This window comes from Scyliorhinus canicula, chromosome 8, assembly GCF_902713615.1.
Source record: "Scyliorhinus canicula chromosome 8, sScyCan1.1, whole genome shotgun sequence".
Taxonomy (NCBI): Eukaryota; Metazoa; Chordata; class Chondrichthyes; order Carcharhiniformes; family Scyliorhinidae; genus Scyliorhinus; species Scyliorhinus canicula.
Window position 1 is genome coordinate 163,201,648 of NC_052153.1, and position 22,200 is coordinate 163,223,847.

The 22,200-nt window shown below is 47.1% G+C and overlaps 1 protein-coding gene across 12 annotated transcripts in view; it reads right to left on the reverse strand.

Annotated features, from left to right (window-relative positions):
* LOC119970652 (microtubule-associated serine/threonine-protein kinase 4-like) overlaps positions 1-22,200 on the reverse strand; it is a 588,463-nt gene that overhangs the window by 265,721 nt on the left and 300,542 nt on the right. For 7 of the 12 annotated variants that reach the window (XM_038805604.1, XM_038805602.1, XM_038805601.1 and 4 more), the window contains one exon: positions 20,368-20,448. The exons of the other annotated variants lie outside the window; for them this stretch is intronic. In XM_038805604.1, coding sequence (XP_038661532.1) covers positions 20,368-20,448 — 81 coding nt within the window. The remainder of the gene's footprint in view (positions 1-20,367; positions 20,449-22,200) is intronic. 12 annotated transcript variants of the gene reach the window in all.

A 22,200-nucleotide genomic window follows, 5' to 3' on the forward strand; every position in this document is an offset into this window, starting at 1 on the left:
TATATGAGGCCCCGATGGCGTGCGTGGCCACGAATGGGAGGAGGTCGGAGTACTTCCGGCTTTACCGAGGGACCAGGCAGGGTTGCCCCCTGTCCCCCTTGTTGTTTGCACTGGCAATTGAGCCGCTGGCGATGGCCTTGAGGGATTCAGAGAGGTGGAGAGGCTTGGTGCGAGATGGGGAGGAACATAGGGTGTCGTATGCCGATGACCTGTTACTGTATGTGGCGGACCCGGTGGGAGGGATGCCGGGGGTGATGGAGCTGCTAGCTGAGTTTGGGACCTTTTCAGGTTATAAATTAAATTTAGGCAAGAGTGAGGTATTTGTGGTGCACCCTGGAGACCAGGAGGAAGGAATTGGTAGGCTCCCGCTTAGGCGGGCAGGGGAGAGCTTTAGGTACCTGGGGGTGCAGGTGGCCAGGGACTGGGGGACTCTTCACAAACATAATTTCACCAGACTTGTAGATCAGATCTTTGGGGCCTCACGGTAGCATGGTGGTTAGCATCAATGCTTCACAGCTCCAGGGTCCCAGGTTCGATTCCCGGCTGGGTCACTGTCTGTGTGGAGTCTGCACGTCCTCCCCGTGTGTGCGTGGGTTTCCTCCGGGTGCTCCGGTTTCCTCCCACAGTCCAAAGATGTGCGGGTTAGGTGGATTGGCCATGCTAAATTGCCCGTAGTGTAAGGTAAATGGGGGGATTGTTGGGTTACGGGTATACGGGTTACGTGGGTTTAAGTAGGGTGATCATTGTTCGGCACAACATCGAGGGCCGAAGGGCCTGTTCTGTGCTGTACTGTTCTATGTTCTATGTTCTAGATGGAGGAGTTCAAGAGGTGGGACATGCTGCCATTGTCGTTGGCAGGGAGGGTGCAGTCCGTCAAAATGACGGTGCTTCCGAGGTTCTTGTTCCTTTTTCAGTGCCTGCCCATCTTTATCCCCAGGGCCTTCTTTAGGAGAGTGACTAGCAGTATTTTGAGCTTTGTGTGGGCACATGGGACTCCGAGAGTGAAGAGGGAGTTCCTGGAGCGAGGGAGCGATAGAGGCGGGCTGGCGCTGCCCAACCTTCTGGGGTACTATTGGGCGGCCAATGTGTCAATGGTGTGTAAATGGGTGATGGAGGGGGAGGGGCGGCGTGGAAAAGAATGGAGATGGCGTCATGTAGAGGTACGAGCCTGGGTGCCATGGTAACGGCGCCGTTGCCGCTCTCCCCTAAGAGGTTTACCACGAGCCCGGTGGTGGCGGCGACCCTAAGAATCTGGGGACAGTGGAGACGGCATCGGGGGGAAACAGGGGGCTCGATGGAGGCTCCACTGGGTGGCAATCATCGGTTCATCCCGGGGAACAAGGATGGGGGATTTAGGGGGTGGCAAAGGGTGGGCATCAGTAAATTGAGGGACCTGTTTATTGGCAGGAGGTTTGTGGGCCTGGGGGAACTGGAAGATAAATTTGGGCTTCCCCAAGGGAACATGTTCAGATACTTGCAGGTAAAGGCGTTTGCTAGGCGACAGGTAGAGGGATTCCCTCTGCTGCCCTCGCGGGGGACGATGGACAGAGTGCTTTCGGGGGTGTGGGTAGGAGAGGGGAAGGTGTCTGACATCGATAAGGTAATGCAGGAGGTGGAGGAGTCATCAGTGGAGGAGCTGAAGGCTAAATGGGAGGAGGAACTCGGGGAGCAGATAGAGGACGGGACTTGGGCGGATGCCTTGGAGAGAGTCAACTCTTCCTCCTCATGTGCGAGGCTTAGTCTCATCCAATTTAAGGTGCTGCACCGGGCCCACATGACCGGGACTAGGATGAGTAGGTTCTTTGGGGGTGAGGACAGGTGCACCAGATGTTCGGGGAGTCCAGAGAACCACGCCCATATGTTCTGGGCATGCCCAGCACTGGAAGAATTCTGGGAGGGGGTGGCGGGGACGGTGTCGAGGGTGGTTGGATCCAGGGTCAAACCAGGGTGGGGACTCGCGATTTTTGGAGTTGCGGTAGAGCCGTGAGTGCAGGAGGCGAAAGAGGCCGGTGTCCTGGCCTTTGCGTCCCTAGTAGCCCGACGAAGGATCCTGCTACAGTGGAAGGATGCGAGGCCCCCAAGTGTGGAGACCTGAATCAGTGACATGGCGGGATTTATAAAATTGGAAAGGGTCAAATTTGCCCTGAGAGGATCAATACAAGGGTTCTATAAACGATGGCAGCCTTTTCTGGACTTCCTGGCTCAAAGATAGGTATCTTGGTCAATAGCAGCAGCAACCCCGGGGGGGAGGGCGCTCCTATCCTACTGATGCTCCGCCTCCGACCGTCCAAGTTCCCAATAGCATCGGTCACTTGTGTTATCATTTGTCGGGAACTTGGCATGGCGGGGGGAGAGCCGATCCGCGGGCAGGGGGGGACTTTGGCAGGGGCTGCGGGCACTGTTGAGGCTGGTCTGGAGCTCGAGAGTCAGCCAAGGGGGGGGGGGCACTATTTTGCAGGCCAGGTCTATGAGCGGCCGGCGCCATGCACAGCCACGGACCCGACAATTCCCCGGGCCTTATCGGCAGCTGGAGCTGGGTGCTCTACACTGCCTTCCTACTAGCCCCCAGCTGTACAGAGGATCAGTAGCCATTTTGCACCGACTTTTCAGTCCCACACCAGCGTCAGGCCATCGCCTGAAAATTGGAGAATCCAGCCCCAGGTGTAATGCCTGCATCTGGTATTTCTCTCTTTTGGGGACCATGAATTAGATCCAACTTGAATTTGAATCAGTTTTTTGAGCGGGCAAGGAGATGGATTAGGGTTTTGCCACTCTGCGCTTTGGCTTTGTAACTCTGAAAAGGGAATTAAAAATAGAAATTACAGAAGGAACTAATGATTTCAATTCAATTAAAGGTGCCATTCTTGAGCCAAAGGGCTTCTACAAAATTAAGCTTGCTTTAGTTTTGAAGTCACAGCACAGTAGTGCAAAAACAATTCCATTTTCTGGTTAAATAAGAAAGCCAAATGCACACACATCAATAATCTGTAATGGAGCATTTAAGACTGCGTATTTTTGAGAGCAATTAATTTATCAGTGGTCACGCACAGATATCACTTCAACTTCAAGAGCAGCGCCACTGCATTATGCCACCCCTCCCCCGCACTGCAACATTCCCCTGGCAACATCCATAGCAACGGATTGCCAACCTATTATCAGCAATACAAACACACAGAAGCATGAGACAGCACAAAATCGCTACCAGAAATGAACATGAGAGGAATTCCATAAACAATAGCCTAAAACAGCACTTCCCAATTTTCTTTTGGTTGAAGGGCACCTTTCTCAAATTTACAAAATGTATTCAGGGGACGCGAGTGTCTCTGATGAGGTCAACTTTATTACCCACCCCTAATTGTCTCTGAGGAGGTGTCGTTGGCCGCTGACTTGATCTGCTTTTGGTAAACCCACAGTGCTGTTGGGTAGGGAATCCGAGGGTTTTGACCCACGCAGTGGTACGACATTTCCAAGTCATGATGGTGTGCGAACTGGAGGAGAATTTGCAGGGAGTCGCACTTGTTCTTATGTGACCAACATCCTGTCACTTTTAGATGGTAGAGGAGGCAGGTGCTATTGAAGGAGGTTGGCAGGTTGCTGTAGTGCATCTTGGAGGTGATACCATATAAGCTCAGTCGGTAGAACACGTGACTCTCAATCTCAGGGTCGTGGGTTCAAGCAGCACGTTGGGTACCATTGCTTTTTGGGGGCCGGTATAGCTCAGGTGGCTGGATAGCTGGTTTGTGATGCAGAGCGAGGCCAACAGCAGGGGTTCAGTTCCTCTACTGGATGAGGTTATTCATGAAGGCCCCGCCTTCTCAACCTTGCCCCTCGCCCGAGATGTGCGGATCCTCAGGTTAAATCACCATTAGTCAGCTCTCCCCTTAAAGGGGAAAGCAGCCTATGGTCATCTGGGACTATGGCGACTTTACTTTTACTTACACATTACTGACTCTTGCCAATCAAGTATGCCGCTGCTATTGGAACTGCACTCATCCAGGCAAGTGGCGAGTATTCCATCACACTCCTGAACTTGTGTCTTTTGGGCGGTGGACAGACTTTGGTGAGCCAGGAAGTGAGTTACTCACTTCCCCAGGCTCTGACCTGCTCTTAGAACATAGAACATAGAACAGTACAGCACAGAACAGGCCCTTCGGCCCTCAATGTTGTGCCGAGCAATGATCACCCTACTCAAACCCACGTATCCACCCTATACCCGTAACCCAACAACCCCCCCTTAACCTTACTTTTTAGGACACTACGGGCAATTTAGCATGGCCAATCCACCTAACCCGCACATCTTTGGACTGTGGGAGGAAACCGGAGCACCCGGAGGAAACCCACGCACACACGGGGAGGACGTGCAGACTCCGCACAGACAGTGACCCAGCCGGGAATCGAACCTGGGACCCTGGAGCTGTGAAGCATTTATGCTAACCACCATGCTACCGTGCTGCCCACTATCCTGTTCTTGTATCCACAACATTTATCAGGCCTGTTCAGTTCAGTTTTTGATCAATGGTGACTCCAGGAATTTGTGGTGAGGGAGTCATCAACACCAATGACACTGAACATCAAGGAGATGTAGTTAAAATTCTTCTTGTTGGAGATGTTGATTGCCGGACATTAGTTGTCCCTCTTTAAATTTAACGACACGTTTTTTAAAAAATCGGCCGAGTATTCGCGATTAGCACTGTGGATTTGTATTAATGGCATTCACACCAGGTGTGACAAAGGATTGCATGACCTGATCAGCCCCTTTTGGAGTGGCCTCTTCCACTCCCTCTGACCCTCCCTCAGTCGCTGGCCGCATGTCCAGCTTGTGGCTTATCTCAGACACCTTGCAACATGAAGCTGTTCTCATTTTGTAGGTTGCTTCCCGTCTCTCCCCACTCATCTCCCGAACACTTTCTCACAACGAAGGTTCAAGAATAGTGAAGTGACAAGTGTCAGGGTCAGCCAGTGAGGGGAGTGGCTGTGAGCAGCAGACATGAGGAGTGGGAGGGCTGGCGAGTGAGAAGCAAGTAGAGCGAGTATATTTTTATATTTGAAGACTTATTTTATTTTAAAAATTGGTTCATTTATGAACATAGTAATTTAGCAATGTGCAGTATTTAAACTTCGAGGTGTTATGATCCCAACTGATATTACTACTGGGAAAATCAGATCTCAGGTTGGAACCCAACTTGCTAAATCCTAACATTTATGTTTTGTTTTAGAGCATAAGCAGCGGCTCCTGAGCATATTCACAGGAGTGTGCTGGTGTACTTTTAACACAAGAACAAAATGTTTATTAAACAAGAAAAGACAAACAATGTTGCACTAATCCTTGACCCCAACCTTACCTTTACAGGCATCTACAAATTTTGAAGTTACAAAATCCAGCTTATACTCTAAAGTTCGCAGTAAGTGTTCAGCTCTTGTAAACTATTGGATGAACTGTCGTCGGACGTCACCACACTCCAAAACCAAGTGACAGATTGCCCAAAAGGAGATTCTATCAATCTTTCATCAACCACCGTACTGCCCCCACCAACCAAAATGCTCGTCACATCTTGAGCCAACCTGAGTCACTGAAACTCTCGTCTTTCACACGAGGACTTCCAGACTCCACACTTAAAGAGCTCATCTTGGAAATCTCCCCCAAATAACACTTTCTCTGAGGTCTTCGACAAGGATCCACCTCCAAGGTTGCAAGCTCACCTTCTGATGTTTCTTCCCCTAGAACTCGTCTTGCATTCCAGCATTACCTTCCACATGCACTCACTCAGACGCCAGCTATGCCAAGCAAAAACACCACTGCTCCAAAAGCCCATAGTAAGGAGTCACCAACCTTTGGCTATCTCCTTGGCTCTTCTGGCCTCTCTCATGCCCACTTTGCTTGAGTCTGCTCCCTGCAGCTCTGTCTCTTTAATTATGTGTCTTCCCCTCTGCTCCTTCTGTTTAACTTCACTGAACAGGATCTGATTCAGATTCCTGTCCTTGGCCCTTGACTGGACTGTCTTCCTGGGACCTCTTTCCATCTCATTCCCTGGATTGGGACTTTCTCCTTCTGTTTTGGACCTGCTCCTTGCAGCTCCTGCCCCCTTTCTTCCGAAACGTTCTGTGGAATGGCGCTCTCTTCTAGATCACCTGACTTTCTTTTTACATTGTTTCACTTTTGTGGTCTTCTTTCTCTTCGGTGCAGACACACAGAAACAGTTTCCAGCTGAAAAAAATAGAAGAAACAAAGTGCCCACGTGCGCAAAGCTATTTATCAGACTAAAGGCAAGGACATAGAATTCCTACAGTGCAAAAAGCTGCCATTTGGCCCATTGAGTCTGCACCAACCCTTCAAATGAGCACTCTGCCCATTTACATTCCCTGCCCTACCCCCATTACTAACCTGCACATCTCTGGACATTAAGGGGCAGTTTAGCATGGTCAATCCACCTAACCCGCATATCTTTGAACTGGCCTAACTGCACACGTACAGCCATTCTCCAGCCAGTGCATGTGCAGAATGTGTAGGTCATGAAAAGTACAAACTGCGTATATGCAGTCATTCCAAGACACTGCCAGAGCCTGCTGGGAACTGCACTTCCCCCAACTTCAATGATAACTTTTTCATTTTTCTTCTGTGGTCTGTCACACAGGGTACAATGTTTCAGTGTTTTTTTTCTCTGACAGGAAAGATCCTACAGATGAAGCTGTTAAACTATTTTGGATGTAAAAAAATCTGATTCGCTTAACATTGTTTCATTTAAAGTTGCAATGGTCAGGAACACAATGACGACAATAAGCAAGAACTTCTGTAATCACAGATCCCTCCATCGAGACTTATAATATGGAAATTCTGCCTTGTGAGCTGTAATGCTTTTAAGGATTGCGCCTAGTGCTCCTCCATGCACTCCCTCCAGATGTGTCAGCCAGCACACACACTGTGTTGCACATGCGGCTGGCGTGCGTCACTCCGGCCTCCCAGTTCGCACTTTCACATCATTTTGCGGATCTTGGAAATCGAGCAATACCACCACCACCACCTTTCCCCGCAGAGGGCCACCAACCCGGGTTTGAGATCCACCGGAGTAACGTCACAACTGGAAGAAATCGCACCTTAATCGCCTTCAAAACGTCACAACTGGAAGAAATCACACCTTAATGTTTGGAAATATAGAAGCTGCAGTACAGCTCGGGCCACTGAACAAACATAAAAGAAGAATGTCGAGCAGGAAGAAGGGAAGGAAAAAAGGTGTGAAAGGTGGGAAAAAAAGAAAAAAACACTACTGTGGAGTTGGGGGGGGGGGGGCAGGATTCTCTGGTCCTGAGGCTAAGTGTTGACGCCGTCATAAACGCCATCGCATTTCTCGACGGCATCAACATGGCCTCAGGAGCAGTAATTCTGACCCCTACAGGGTGCCAGCACGGCACCGCAGCGACCCACGCCGCTCCAGCTGCCGATCCCCAGTGTCAGATGGGCGTCGCGAATCTGCGCATGCGCAGTGGCTCCCTTCCCCGCGCCAGCCCCAACGCAACATGGCGTAGGGCTACAGGGGCCGGCACGGAACAAAAGAGCCCCAAGCCCGAAAGGCCGGCCCGCTGATCGGTAGGCCCCAATCACGGGCCGGGCCACAGTGGAGGCCCCTCCCCAGCACGAATCCCCCTCCCCCAACCAGGCCGCCCCCGGATACATCCATGCTGAGGTCCCGACTTTTTTTTAAACTGGAGGGGCCCCGTAGAGCGGCTCCCGACCGGCGCCGCGCTGGAGAATCGGCAGACAGCCATCGGGGTGGCGTGGCACGATTCTCCGGCCCGGCCCCGGAGTGAGAGAATCCCACTCTCACTAAGATGCTTCCAGCAAATGTTTTAACATTTCATCTGATTTACAGCTTGAACACGAAATTGAAGTAGCAGATAAAAGATATAGATTATGCGCTTCGGATTAGGGAAGGGATTGAACTCACAACCCTATTTAGTGGTAAGAATACTACTGAGTCAATTAATATTGAAAACAAGGTTTAAAAGGCAACTGGTTTTGGAAGAATATTCCAAACTGGGGGAAGACGTTACAGGATTGTCCATGGTGGTGGGTAAAGGAAGCGAGAGACTAAGAGTAATCCAGAACCAAAGGATGTAGGGTAGCACGTACAGATGGAGAAAGCTGCTCAAATTAGGTGGTGTAACATCCTCGAGGGATTTGCAAAATAGATCCTGGGGTAGGGAGCTTTACAGAGACAAAATCAATGAATGATCAGAAAGGACACAAACTGTATAGTTTCTTAGAAATATATTAAGACTACAACACAGGATCAGGCTATTTGGCCCAGTGAGTCCACATCAGCACTTACCACCAAGCAAGCAAACAACTCAATCGCATTTATCCAACTGTGTTCCCAAAGCCCTCCAGCTTCTCTTCAACCATCTATCCAAAATAATTACGAATGATGGCATAGTTTCTACCATAATTATTAAGTACGGAAATAAATAAATATCGGCGAAAAGAAACATGTTGCCGAGGATTTTCATCTTCATCCGGACAAACAAAAGAATGCCAAATTTCAAACAATCTCACTTTATACTGTCGGGGAAAAGGGGTGCTGGTTATTTGGCAATTCAACTCTGATCGGCTGAGGCATGGAGAAAGCAACGAGGGAACTATAAAATTCCCCAAGCTCCTGGGGAGCAATTGCTGCCCAATCACAGAACCCTGCTTAAAAGTAGTTTTGTTTTGGGTTTCAGCAGTGCGGGCCGGTTGGGTACAGTCTGTACTCTGCCTATTACACACAATGGTAGGAACACGCTGCTTGATTCGATCAGCCAGTTGTTGGGACATACGGCTTATGGACCCAGCATCGCACTGGCACTGAAATTAACAGAACATGGCACAATTATGCTGCAGGCATAATATCTATTTGGACTGATGGCAGCATCTTGTTAGTGGAAAATACCACAGCTGTAACAGCAACAGTAATAACCAATTCAAGATAATCAGCCAAGTTTGTAATGTGGCTCATGTATGCCTGTTGCATAATAATAATAATCTTTATTGTCACAAGTAGGCTTACATTAACAACGCAATGGAGTTTCTGTGAAAATCCCATAGTCGCCACCTTTTGCCGCCTGTTTGGGTACACTGAGGGAGAATTCAGAATGTCCGATTCACCTAACAGCACATCTTTCAGGACTTGTGGGAGGAAACCGGAGCACTCGGAGGAAACTCACGCAGACACGGGGAGAATGTGGAGACTCCGCACAATGATCAAAGCTGGGAATCGAACCTGGGCCCCTAGCACTGTGAACCAACAGCGCTAACCACTGTGCTACCGTGCCGCCCATTGCATAGGAGCACTTATACATGGAAATGTAGAATAGACGAGGAGGCCATTTGGCCCTTCAAACCTGCTCTGCCATTCATTATGATCATAGCTGATCTTCCAACTCAATTGCCTAATCCCGCCTTCTCCCCATATCCTTTGATCCACTTCGCCCCAAGTGCTATATCTAACTGCTTCTTGAAAAACATACAATGTTTTGGACTCAACTACTTTCTGTGGTAATGAATTCCACAGGCTCACCACTCTCTGGGTGAAGTAATTTCTCCTCATCTCATCTCATAAATGATCCACCCCGTATCCTCAGACTGTGACCCCTGGTTCTGGACACCTCCACCATCGGGAACATCCTTCTTGCATCTATCTTGTCTCGTCCTGTTAGAATTTTATTGGTTTCTGTGAGATCCCCCCTCATTCTTCTGAACTCCCCCTCCCCCCCCCCCCCCCCCCCCCCCCCCCCCCCCGCCCTGCACCCATGACCAATAAATTAAGGAAAGGATTTGGCCGCTGAAATCACAACAAAAAACAATATCTGTTTGTCCGTGCCACCAAATCCCTCCAACGGTACCGCCACTAGCCCGCAAGGGAATCAAAATTACCAGGAATATAGGTAATGTCCCTAACACTTTGCCAGGTCCGAAGAAAAATGAGGAAGAAGAACAAGAACTGTCAGAACTAAACCCTCGGATTGAACATAATATGATAAAACAAAGACAGGCAAACCAACCGCCACGTGGGTCCATCAAACGCTCAGGAAAATAACCGAGGATAAAGATTGGGCCCTACCGTTAAACCTACCCCATCTCAATGTCTCTCCGAATGTGCATCACCCACCTCGGGACACCCCACAGCATCCCTAAAGGAGGTGCCATTACCAGAGGAGCAGCTGGATAATGACCGGGACACCGAGCCTGGCCTAGCCCAGCGCTGCTACAACAATAAGGACTACCAAGAACCCCCCATCCAATCCCACCACCACCCTTCCTCGAACATAGCGAGGATAAAAGTAACCTACTACCCACACCCTCCACGCCCCAGCACTGCTTATCTTCCCACACAACGATACAAAAAGGGTAAAGAAACTCTGCCCAAATCCCACTTCCAATTTCCAGCTTAACATGATACAGCTTATTAATTTAGGAATATTGACAGTGCAAGACATCACCCCCCAAATAATTCCCTTTCCTGCAAGCAGATAAAATAACAACATTAACAGACAACAACATGATTATCAGGGAGTAAAGTCCGGGTTCACAACTGAGAAGCGACTTTGTCATCAGAATGAAGTCCACTCCACTGGTGCATGAAGAAAGTACACATCAAGGAGAAAACAGGATCTATAACGGAGGGGATCCTTCAGGATCTTCTAAGGATTTCAACGATTGGAACATAAGCTTCATTACTTCCAGCCTGTTGATTCTACTGGGTCCAGGCGGTCAACAACCTAGTTACCCGCAGAGGAGAGGAGGATTGTAAAGGGGGGGGGGTCAGCCCAGCTGGCTCAGGCAGTCCCCCCGCTCCCAGGCGACACCGGGAACAATGATCACACACAAGAGGTTGAAAGGCCACCCCAACCCCATGCTTCAAAGACGGGCTCCATCAAATCCGAGCTGTCCACCCTCCAGATTGAGATTCCCAAATCATGGCAGCCAGTGCTCAAACTCAGCTGGGAACCTCTGCACCATCTCACTGGAGACACCAGGCTTAACGGGCTTCTCACCGGTTCCCCCTTGTCCTCACCCGTATCTTCAGGATGAACGATAGGCCATGCAACAGGACCCCAACCGTGCAGTGGCAGGCTTCCACCAAGTATAATTCTCTCGGTGTCGCAATAACTTCCTCATGCGCTGCTACTGTTGTGTTAGGTACACTGGTCTAACACTGGCTGCAACTGGATGCAGCTTAGATCAGAAAGATACTCCAGACCTTGAAGTTAGTTCAATCAGGTTTATTGAATAGCACAGTTCTCTGTGAGTTCGACTCTCTGCTAACTTAAGTGTGGTTACTCGGCCTGACTGAACCAGACTAGCTCTTAACCACATGGTGGAGGTATGAGATTGTAACAACACCCTTGATTGACTCTCTAGACGTTCATCAGTGGAAAGAGGTGGAGTGCGAGTGCCTCGTGTCTTTTATAGTGAGATACCACCCCCGAGTGTCCTGCCTGCTCATTGATCATGTCCTGTTCCTTGTGTCCATTAGCTGCTTGTCTGTATAGCATTATGTGTGTGTCTGCATATCATGACATCTCCCTTTTTTTTTTTAAATGTTTGGATGACATATGTGAACGTATTTACAAGAATAGGCCAATATTAACATATATACATGCAGTGGATGTAAACATATGTAAATGTAAAAACAGCTGTCTAATGCGAGAACACAGAACATAGCAAACAGAACAAATGTTCATAAGTCCAGTCTCCGTGGCTTGCGTCTGATCCTGGTCGACAGCCGGAGAGGTGGTGGTGGGGACGACAGCGCCTTGATGGGTGGGATTGAAGCCTGACTGGTGGCCTCGTGAGTCGAGGTATCAGGAGGTGGCAAAACAACAGAAGGAAATGGAGAAGAATGTGGTTGCGGGCAGGCAACATTGCACAGTGCCCATCTGTTTCGTCGCACAACAGAACCATCAGCCAGATGCACAACATACGAGCGGGGGGCAGCCTGTCAAACAACGACAGCTGGAGCTGACCAGCCTCCATCAGGGATCTTGACCCAAACAGTGTCTGACGGGGATAACACGGGCAAATCGGTGGCATGAGCTTCATAGCCCTGTTTTTGCCGGTCTCGGAGTTGATGCACCTTCTGCAGCACTGGGTGGTGATCCAGGTTGGGCATGGGTATGGCTGGAAGTGCCGTTCGCAGGTCCCTCTTCATCAGGAGTTGAGCCGGTGACATGCCAGTGGACAGTGGGGTCGCCCTGTTTGCAAGCAGCGCAAGGTGAATGTCAGACGCAGAATCCGCGGCCTTGCAGATGAGCTGCTTCACTATGTGCACCCCTTTCTCGACTTTTCCGTTTGACTGCGGATAGTGTGGGCTGGAAGTGACGTGTTTGAACTGATACGAATGGTCTTCAGAGACCATTCATGGCTTCTGAAGCATGGGCCATTTCCACTCATGACAGTGAGTGGGATACCATGCCTGTCTCCTTACAGGCCTTGATGACGGTCCGAGATGTGAGGTCTGAGAGCTTCACGACTTCAGTGTAATTGGAAAAGTAATCAATGATTAACACATAATCACGACCATTTGCATGAAAGAGGTCGATGCAAACCTTGGACCACAGAGAGGTTTCGATTTCATGCTGCTGAAGTGTCTCCTTACTCTGCGCTGGCTGGAAGCGTTGACAGGTCGCACAGTTAAGGACCATGTTCGCAATGTCCTTGCTGACCCGGCCCAGTAGACAGCCTGCCTGGCTCTGCGTCTGCACTTTTCCACACTCAGGTGGCCCTCATGGATTTGACGGAGCACCAAGCTCTGGAGACTATGTGGAATTACAATCCGGTCCAGTTTGAGAAGGATACCATCGACCACCGTCAGGTCGTCCTTTACATTGAAAAATTGAGGGCACTGTCCTTTTTGCCAGCCATTGGCTAGGCGTTGCATCACACACTGCAAGAGGGGGTCTTTGGCTGTCTCCTCACGGATACGAATCACCTTCTCATTAGATGCCGGGAGAGTGCTAGGTGTTGCATCACACACTGCAAGAGGGGGTCTTTGGCTGTCTCCTCACGGATACGAATCACCTTCTCATTAGATGCCGGGAGAGTGCTAGCACACAGCTACACCCGTGACTCAACCTGTGACTCAATTTGCCAGATGACGTTCAGTGGTTCACTAGGCACGGTGATGGAGCGGGACAGTGTATCGGCAATGGTGAGCTCCTTGCCAGGCGTGTAGGTCAATGTTGTATCTTCAGAGTTTGAGGAGGATGCGCTGCAACCGAGGCATCATGTCATTAAGGTCCTTGTGGATAATGTGGACCAGGGGCCTGTGAATGTCAGCAGGCCATAGACATAGTTGTGAAACTTGGGAATGCCAGTGAGAAGGCCCAGGCGTTCCTTCTCGATTTGTGCATACCTTTGGTCGGTGGGCGTCATTGCCCTTGATGCGTAGGAAACTGGTGCCCATGATGAAGGGTAATCACGTTGTAGCAGGACCGCACTGATGCCATCCTGGCTCGCATCTGTCGAGATTTTTGGTTCCCTGTCTGGGTCGGAAAATGCCAATACGGGTGTAGTGGTGAGCTTGGCTTTCAGCTCCAACCACTCTGCCTGATGGGCCGCCTTCCAGTCGAAGGAAGTGGACTTCTTCACTAGGTTTCATAGGGCCGTGGTGTGTGAGGCCATGTTTGGGATGAACTTGCCCAGAAAATTGACCATGCCAAGGAAGCGCAATACCGCCTTCTTGTCTTCCGGGAACTTCATGGCTGCGATGGCCTTGACCTTGTCTGTGTCTGGGCACACGCCCTGCTGAGAGATTTGGTCTCCTAGGAATTTGAGTGTCAACATGCCAAAGCAACATTTGGCCCTGTTCAGCTTCAGGCCATTGGCGTGGACACGGCGGAATACCTGCTGGAGACGGGAAACATGCTCCTCAGGGGTCATGGACCATATGATGACGTCGTCGTACACAGGAAGCCTTCGATGCCCTCCATCATCTGCTCCATGATGCGATGAAATATCTCCGATGCCAAGACGATGTTGAACGGCATATGGTTATAACAGTACCTGGCAAACGGTGTGTTGAAGGTGCAGAGCCTTCTGCTGGACTCATCCAGCTGAATTTGCCAGAATCCATGTGACGCATCTAACTTTGTGAAAAACGGTGCATGTGCCATATCACTGGTGAGTTCCTCCCGCTTCGGGATGGGGTAGTGTTCACGCATTATATTCTGGTTGAGATCCTTGGGATAAATGTAGACGTGCAGGTCTCCAGAGGGTTTTTAACCACCACCATTAAGCTGACCCAGTCAGTCGATTCGGTTGCCCTGCAAATGATCCCCTGCTGCTACAACTCCTTGAGCTGTTCCTTCAGGCACTTCTTCAGCGGAGCCAGGACCCGGCGTGGTGCATGGACCACTGGCTTGGCATCAGGTCACAGTAGGATCTTGTACCAATATGGCAAAGTACCCATCCCGTCAAACACATCTGGATACTGAATGAGGATGGCGTCAATGCCAGCTTGAAGATCCATGTTGGAGGATGTCGTTGAATAAACCCGCTGCACCAGGTTTAGCTTTTTGCAGGCATGCACGCCCAGTAGGGATGCCCTGTCCGGCTTGATAATTTCACACCTTAGCCGTGCATGGGTACTCCGGTTGGAGATGAGTAGATGGCAGGACCCCAGTGCCGTGATGGCATTACTGTTATAGTCCAGGAGCTGACAGGCTGCTGGAAGGACCTTGGGGGGCTTCTTGATGCGTCTGAAGTCTGCCTGTGTCCAGCTTGAACTGGATGCAGCAGCGGTTGACCTGCATCACCGCACGCCATTTGTCCCCCAAATCGACAGCGAGGATGGACTGAATGGAGATGAGTTAGGTGTGGCATGTCCACTTGTGGTAATGATGCCCACTCGGTAGGCGGACTCCAGGCACCCGTCCACTGGATCCGTTGTACTGCCAGGATCAGAATCCCGTATTCGTCGTTGCACATTCTGGAAGCGCCGTCGTCGGAATTGGGAGCGCTGGCCTCTTACTGGTGGTACAGACCTACACAAGGCTGCATAGTGTCCAGGCTTCCCGCAGTTTAATCATCGCCTGCCTCTTGCAGGGCAGTGATCCTTTAAGTGGGCGTTGCCACAGTTTGGGCACGTCATGACATCGACGTCGTGACGCGGTGTACGTCGCCGCACATGCGCAGTGTGGTCGGCAGACTTCGCTATCCCATTTGCATCGCGCATGCGTGGGGCTCTGGGAAAAGTGCACGAGATGGCCGCTGTCTTCAATGCTGAGGCGCTGCATCCGGGAGATGGCCTGCACACTCACTGCCGCGTGAGAGGCACGTTTCTCATTTTCAGCCGATTTGTATTGGGAACACCGATTTTTTGCGTGCTCATGGACTGTACATGTTTCAATCGTGACTGGCAGGGTCATATGCTTGATTTTTAAGAGCTGCTCTCTGAGGATCAGAGAGAACTCCAAACATGATTTGGTCTCTGATCATGGAGTCAGCAATATCACCAAAGTTGCAGGACAGCACTAGCAGGCGGAGGCTAGTTAAGGAGTTGAAAGATTCATATTTACCTTGTAGGCGTTGTTTGAATATGTAGCGCTCAAATATTTCATTGTTCACTTCACAATGACTATCGAACTTGTCCAGGATGGTCTGAAACTTTGTCTTGCCCTGACCTTCGGTGAAGTTAAACGAGTTGAAGAGTTTGATGGCTTGATCACCCGCTGTTGAGGGGAGAAGCGCAATCTTTCTTGCATCAGATGCACCCTCGAGGTCTGAGGCTTCAATGTACAGCAGAAACTTTTGCTTGAATATCCGCTAGTTGGCACTGAGATTGCCGGAGGTCCTGAGCTGGTGAGAATCTTCTCCATGGTGCCGGGATACATTTTCTGGTCGTCATGGAACGGACTGAGGTAAGCAACCTTAAATTAGTAGTCTCCTGGTATCATGTCGTGTTAGGTACACTGGTCTAACACTGGCTGCAACTGAATGCAGCTTAGATCAGGAATCGGAATTGGAAGCCACTGTCTCGGGTAAAGGGGGGGGGGGGCAACCATTTCTGACCGAGATGAGGAGAAATTACTTCATTCAAAAGGTTGTGAATTGTTGGAATTCTCTGCCCCAGATGGTTATAGATGCCATATCACTGAATATTTAAGGGTGGGATAGAGAGATTTTTAGTCTCTCAGGGAATTAAAGAAAATGAAAAGAAAGTAGGAAAGTGGAATTGAAACCCAAGATCCGGCACGATTGTACTGAATAGCAGAGCAGGCTGGACAAACCACATGGTCTACTCCTGCCCCGGTTCCTCGTGTTCTTGTGAGAAATGACACAATCTTTCAAGGTTTTCTTATATTTGTTTCTTCACATTAAGCTGTATACTGTTGAAATGTTGTATCCTCGCAAGCATCTCAGTATGCTTTTGATAGTGTGCAACACAAATCCATGCATTGATTCAATTTAGTTTAATTACCTCTGAAGGTATGCAGAGGTCATGTTTTCACCTCCAGAGTTGTTAGTCTATTTGTCAGTAAACAATATATCTCAACCGTTAATGGACAGATTTCAACAAAACCTGATACTTCGATAGGGTATGGACAAAGGAAGAACTGATTTGTTTTTGTTGATCCGGAACGGACTCTGTAATTCTTTCAAGGATTTGTGAACATTGGGAGATGGGGCGCATTGACTTTTTAAAAAAACGAATCTTTTGGGTCGTTTTATTTACAATTTTGTTGATTATTTAGAATGTTGAGGACTACCTCAGCTCCTCTTGTGCAATTTGTCACAGCTGTCAAATGTGAGCAGAGTTTTCAGAGCAGGTTATTGGATGAGTGAGATGGAAGCTCTTAATAAAAATATGTATTTTTGCAGCTTAGTAGCTACTCAGCAACAACACGGCATTGAAAAGCCTCAAGGAAGAGCTGTGCAATTGCAATGATGTTGAGTTAACACAATGTGGCTTGTTAGTTCACTTGTTAGTTCTTGTAAATAGGATAGGGGAGGAGCCAGTACAAAGATTATTCAAGAAATCAATTATTTGGTGATAAGGACATCAGGTAGAATATCAACGAATAGAGAGGGGTAGGGCATTCAGTATCCAGGTCAACAGAATGGCATGGTTGTGCAATACCTATCCTAGGTAGACCATCAGGGACAACAATGAAGCTGAATTTAGATGCACAATGGTACTGTAGGCAAAGGGGTAACTGGATTTTGAATAGAACTGAACTTTGACTCCTCTGCAACTTCAACTTCGGGACCGATAGACTTGGTATCAACAGATTTGGAGTTAGTAAAAGACAGAGTTGGATATCCTTGACAAATAACGGATCCTAGATCAATGTAATAGGTACTTTACATTAAACCCATATTAATTGGAACATTAATTAAACACAAATTAATTGGAACAATTCCTACTGCAAAAATATGTATAGAAATCAAGTGAAAGCCAGGTCATGTTTGGCCACGATTTAATTGCCCATACGTACAAAATGTCTGCTTTTAAAGCAGCTATTCCACTTTTCAGAAACTGAAGCTCGTCAACAGTTTTATCTCCAAAGGAGTAATATATGCAATCTCTTAAAATGCAGCTTCTTTTTCTTCCATAAAAGGATCTCATCAGGGTATGCCCAACTGTATGTGAAGGTTATTTCTTTCCAGATTAATTGTAGCTCATTTTAATTTGAGATAAGAAGGTTGTTTTCTGGTATAAATGCATTAATTGGTGATATTTCGACATTCCTGTTATTATCTTTAATATATAATTCCAGGTTTTGGAAATTAAAAAGGAAGTGGAGTAGGAGAGATGATGCATTTTGCTTAATTTTGAAACATGACCAACGACGAATAGGAATAGATCTACTTGTCTGTACTGTCACTGAGATTCACCAAATTCTGGATTTCACACGGTGTATTTCATTGCGATTGCTTGTAAACGAATACAACATAGTTAGATTCAATGACTTTGAGAGTGACATGCAGGTTGTGTGCACATGGAGGCGTTGAGTTTGCTCTCATAATCAGGTCAACGTCCACGTGTAAATATGAGCTGTAAACATTAATAATCAATAAGAGGATCAGATTACAAAACCCAGCCTGCAGCCACGCAGTTAGTCATAGATGGATCAAAGAACTCACAACATTCGGCTGCTGATGTTAAATGTTCTGCATTTCCATTTTAACGATTGTAGTGAATAACGACTTGTTTCCAGCATTTGCAAGTAAACTTTGCTCGTAGATTCAAAAGGCAAAAATGGGCTTGAAATGAGTGTAGGCAAGGGCTGGTTTAGCTCACTGAGCTAAATCGCTGGCTTTTAAAGCAGACCAAGCAGGCCAGCAGGACGGTTCAATTCCCGTACCAGCCTCCCCGGACAGGCGCCGGAATGTGGCGACTAGGGGCTTTTCACAGTAACTTCATTGAAGCCTACTCGTGACAATAAGCAATTTTCAATTTCATTTCATTTCAAAAGGAAATGAACATTTCAACTGAAGACTGCAACCTGTCCTTAGCCTTTCATGTGCACCATCACGGGAGTTCAATAAATCATAAATTAAAAATCTTGCAATAGTGTGTACATCCTGTCAGCTCTTTCCATTATAAATTCCCATAAGTCATTATAAGTCCAGACTTATAATGAAAACTGCCTTTGTAAAGTTGTCATACTGCAATCATGTTGTGCCCCAGTGGAGGCGCTGCTGTGCCTTGACTGACTGTGGACAGTTTCCCCTGACTCCAATTGACTTCAATTTTATGAGGGCTCCCTGGCATCACACATATGGACCCCGGCAAGTTTACACAGGCAGTTTCCATGATCATTCAAGACACAGAAATTTAAAATGAAGATATGAACGACGGCAGAATGCATGACTTTTAAATGAATTGCAAACCCAATCCAATTATTTCACCTGCTCTAATCCAACTTCATCAGAAAGTACATTAGATCTTGACTTCCCATATGTAACTTAATGCCAAAAACCGACTGGTACACAAAGAGTCAATAACCCTTCCAGTCAAAATTATTTATGGCTTGAGCAGGTACAATTACAGTGGACTCTAAGCGGCAAAAAAACCTACTAGATCAAACACTAGCAAAATTAAATTCTCGGGCGGCATGGAGTTGGCATGCTCCAAGGCTTCTTTAAACACTAAATCTCTTGTCCTCCGGATTCACATGTCCCTTTAATGGTTTCACAATTCATTAATTCAATCCATTAAACATTTTGTGCATTTTATCTGCTCCTGGAACCTTTTCAATGAAGTGATGGAAGGTTAAGCATGTACCTGCAGCTTTAATAGTAGTAAACTCAAGCCCCATTGTACTCTCAGTTCCATCTTTGCAAGTCATAAGCTCTAAAAACATGTCTGCTTTTGAGCTGCAAACTTCTTAGCACTGTCCGCTTTTGCAAAGCCATGGCTTTCCAAAGCTAACACGTATAGCTCTTCCACTAAGACGGGGACAGGCAAAGCTCACACATAAATAATGATCATGTATGCATGAATTAGTTTATTGTTCTTTTTAGTTTACGGTTACTGTTGTCGTTTGTATTTTTGTGTAAAATGACAAAAGCTGAATAAAACAGTGATCGCGTGACTTAGGTACCGGATGGCAATCGACCCCCATGGAAATGCACCCCACAAAACAAAGAGTCCAGAAGAAAAAAGATAAAATACAAAATAATTTAATTAAAAATGTAAGGAAGCAACAGTAGAAGTCATGATCGAACAAAAGTGCAGCATAAACATGCAGGTCAAGCTAAATAATTCACCATCTCTGCAAGCAGCATCACTTATTGACCCAACACAGGTGCTCGGCAAAATATCAGACAACTGCGAGGAACTTTAATCATTCCTCACAAATATTTATTCTCGTTACCTCCGGCTGGATACTCTGAGAGAGTCATTCTACCCTAACCCACCCAAATGGGGAAAATAACGTAACTGGATCAAACCCTCGTTTAGCACACTGCCCAATTCTGCTCTCTAGTTTTAAAAATTGGAAAGTAAAACAGAAAGATGATCAGACCCCCTTCAGCTCTCCTCCAGGCGAGAATAACTAAATGCTCGTTGCGTCATAAGAACCACAGCCCAGGTGGTAAGCCGGAGAATACCAGTTGGTTTGGAATGGGAACACAAAAAATGAGACAAATGAAAGTGTGGTCAATGAAAATACACAGAACAGGCTGCAAAAGAAAACTAAGGAAGAAAATTGTCAAACGAAAGACATAACAACAAAAAGACCATTGCACAGAAATAAGGAATAAAACGATCAAGCTGACAGCGGACACTTAATCTTAAAGACTGGATGTCCGTCCTCAATGCACAAGCAAACATTATTTTCAATTGAACTTTCCCTAGGCAGGCCGAAACAATATCATACCCTTACCTCCAAAAGTGAAAAGCATGTAGTGGACTACATGGACTGCAAGGACTTGTGGGAGTAGGGCTCAAGCTTCTTGGTGTCAGGCTGAAAGTTAAAATGTCACATCTAATCAGAAAACTGGCTGTTCTTTATATCATGCCACAGTGAATAGATGGATAACATAAAAAGCTGCAACAATTGACAAACACTGTTAAAAATATATTTCCTGCTGGAATTCAGCCATTAGGTATTATAAATTTATCAGGAAGTGCTGTTGACAGTTAAGATTGAAATGGTTATCCCGGTGTCTCCTTCTTTGAAGACATTTAAGAGCCATGTAAATATTTCAGCTGATTTTTCGAGAACAGAAGGCTGCTACTAAACACATTTCTCAGAGGCATCTTTTTCATACATTTCACTTACTCTTTGTGGTTAAAAGTTGCACTTTGTTCAAATATTAACAAACCTCAAGATTTATATTGCGCTGTTTGTAGATTTAAAGGTTTCTAAATGTGGAAAAAAATTAAATCAGCTAGGCCAACGGCTGATGGCTTGGAAAAGTATGCAGAATTGTGGAATTTGATCTCAAAATACCAGTAAATAAAATGGAATCCTATATAATGACAGAATTTGACATTCTCAATTTCACCCTAAAAAGTAAATTCCCTCAAAGTTTATCAAGATGTCCAGAGCTAAATGAATTGGGCTGAGTTATAGAGCAACCATGACTTACTTCAATGGTTCAAGGGGCTGAATGGCCTATTCCTCTTCCTATATCCATCTGTACCTACACCCAGTCTTCCACCACCACCCCCACATTAAAACCTCTTGTAATCCCAATGAGATCTTGATGCGACCATCTCTAACTATTTCATCCTCTCACATATTCAGTCTCGTTAGCCTCTAATAAAACCTTTGCAGAAAAAGTTCTCCCCCAGCTCCTTAACTAATCCACTCCAGATCACAAGTCTTCCTCTTGATCTTGCACCCACCAAGGTACCTTTTTCAAGCTTGATCGACTAATTATTCCCTCATCTTTTTCCAAAACTCATGAAATCATGCATCCTCAAGGTTGTTTCCCACTAAGACTCCTTCTTTTCCCTGTCAGCTCCCAGTGCTTCAAATTTGAGTGCAATGGATACATGACCAGTGCAGTTATTTATCGAAAGAGCTGACTCAATCGTGTTAAGCACTGTTGTGTCTGACTCTCTTTAGTTTAATTCTCGTACCCCTCTCTGTTTCTCCATGATAAGCCACTGTCCAACCTGCTCCACCAGCATTGTCAACACCAAGTGTAGAGGGGTGATGTATTTGTCTTGAAGATTAAAACCACCACATTCACCATCTGATAGTTCATGTCCTCTTTGCAATCTCTAATTCGGAGAGACTCAACAGTTTCTCTGTGAACATTCAAATTGAGAGGAGGCCACTCGGTCCCTCAAGCCTGCTCCGTGAGTCAATAAGACGATGGCTAATCTGATTGTAACTTCAAATGCACATTCAAATCTACTCCAGAAAATTTTCACCCCCTTGCTTATTGAGAATCTGTCTACTTCTATCTTAAACATATTCAAAGACCCTGCTTCCACCGCCTTTTGATGAAGAGCTTTCCAAAGACTCATTGCTACAGGGAAAACATTTATTTTTCATACCTGCCTTAAATGGGTGGTCCCTGTTTTGAAATATTGAATCTTGATTCTAGATTCTCCCACAGCAGAAAATATCCTCTCCACATTCACCTGGCCAAGACTCCCTGGGTCTTATATGTTTCAATCAAGGTGCTTCTTTCTCTTCTTCTAAACTCCAGTGGGTACAAGCCTATCCTGTCCAAAGTTTCCTCATAAGACAATCAGCCCA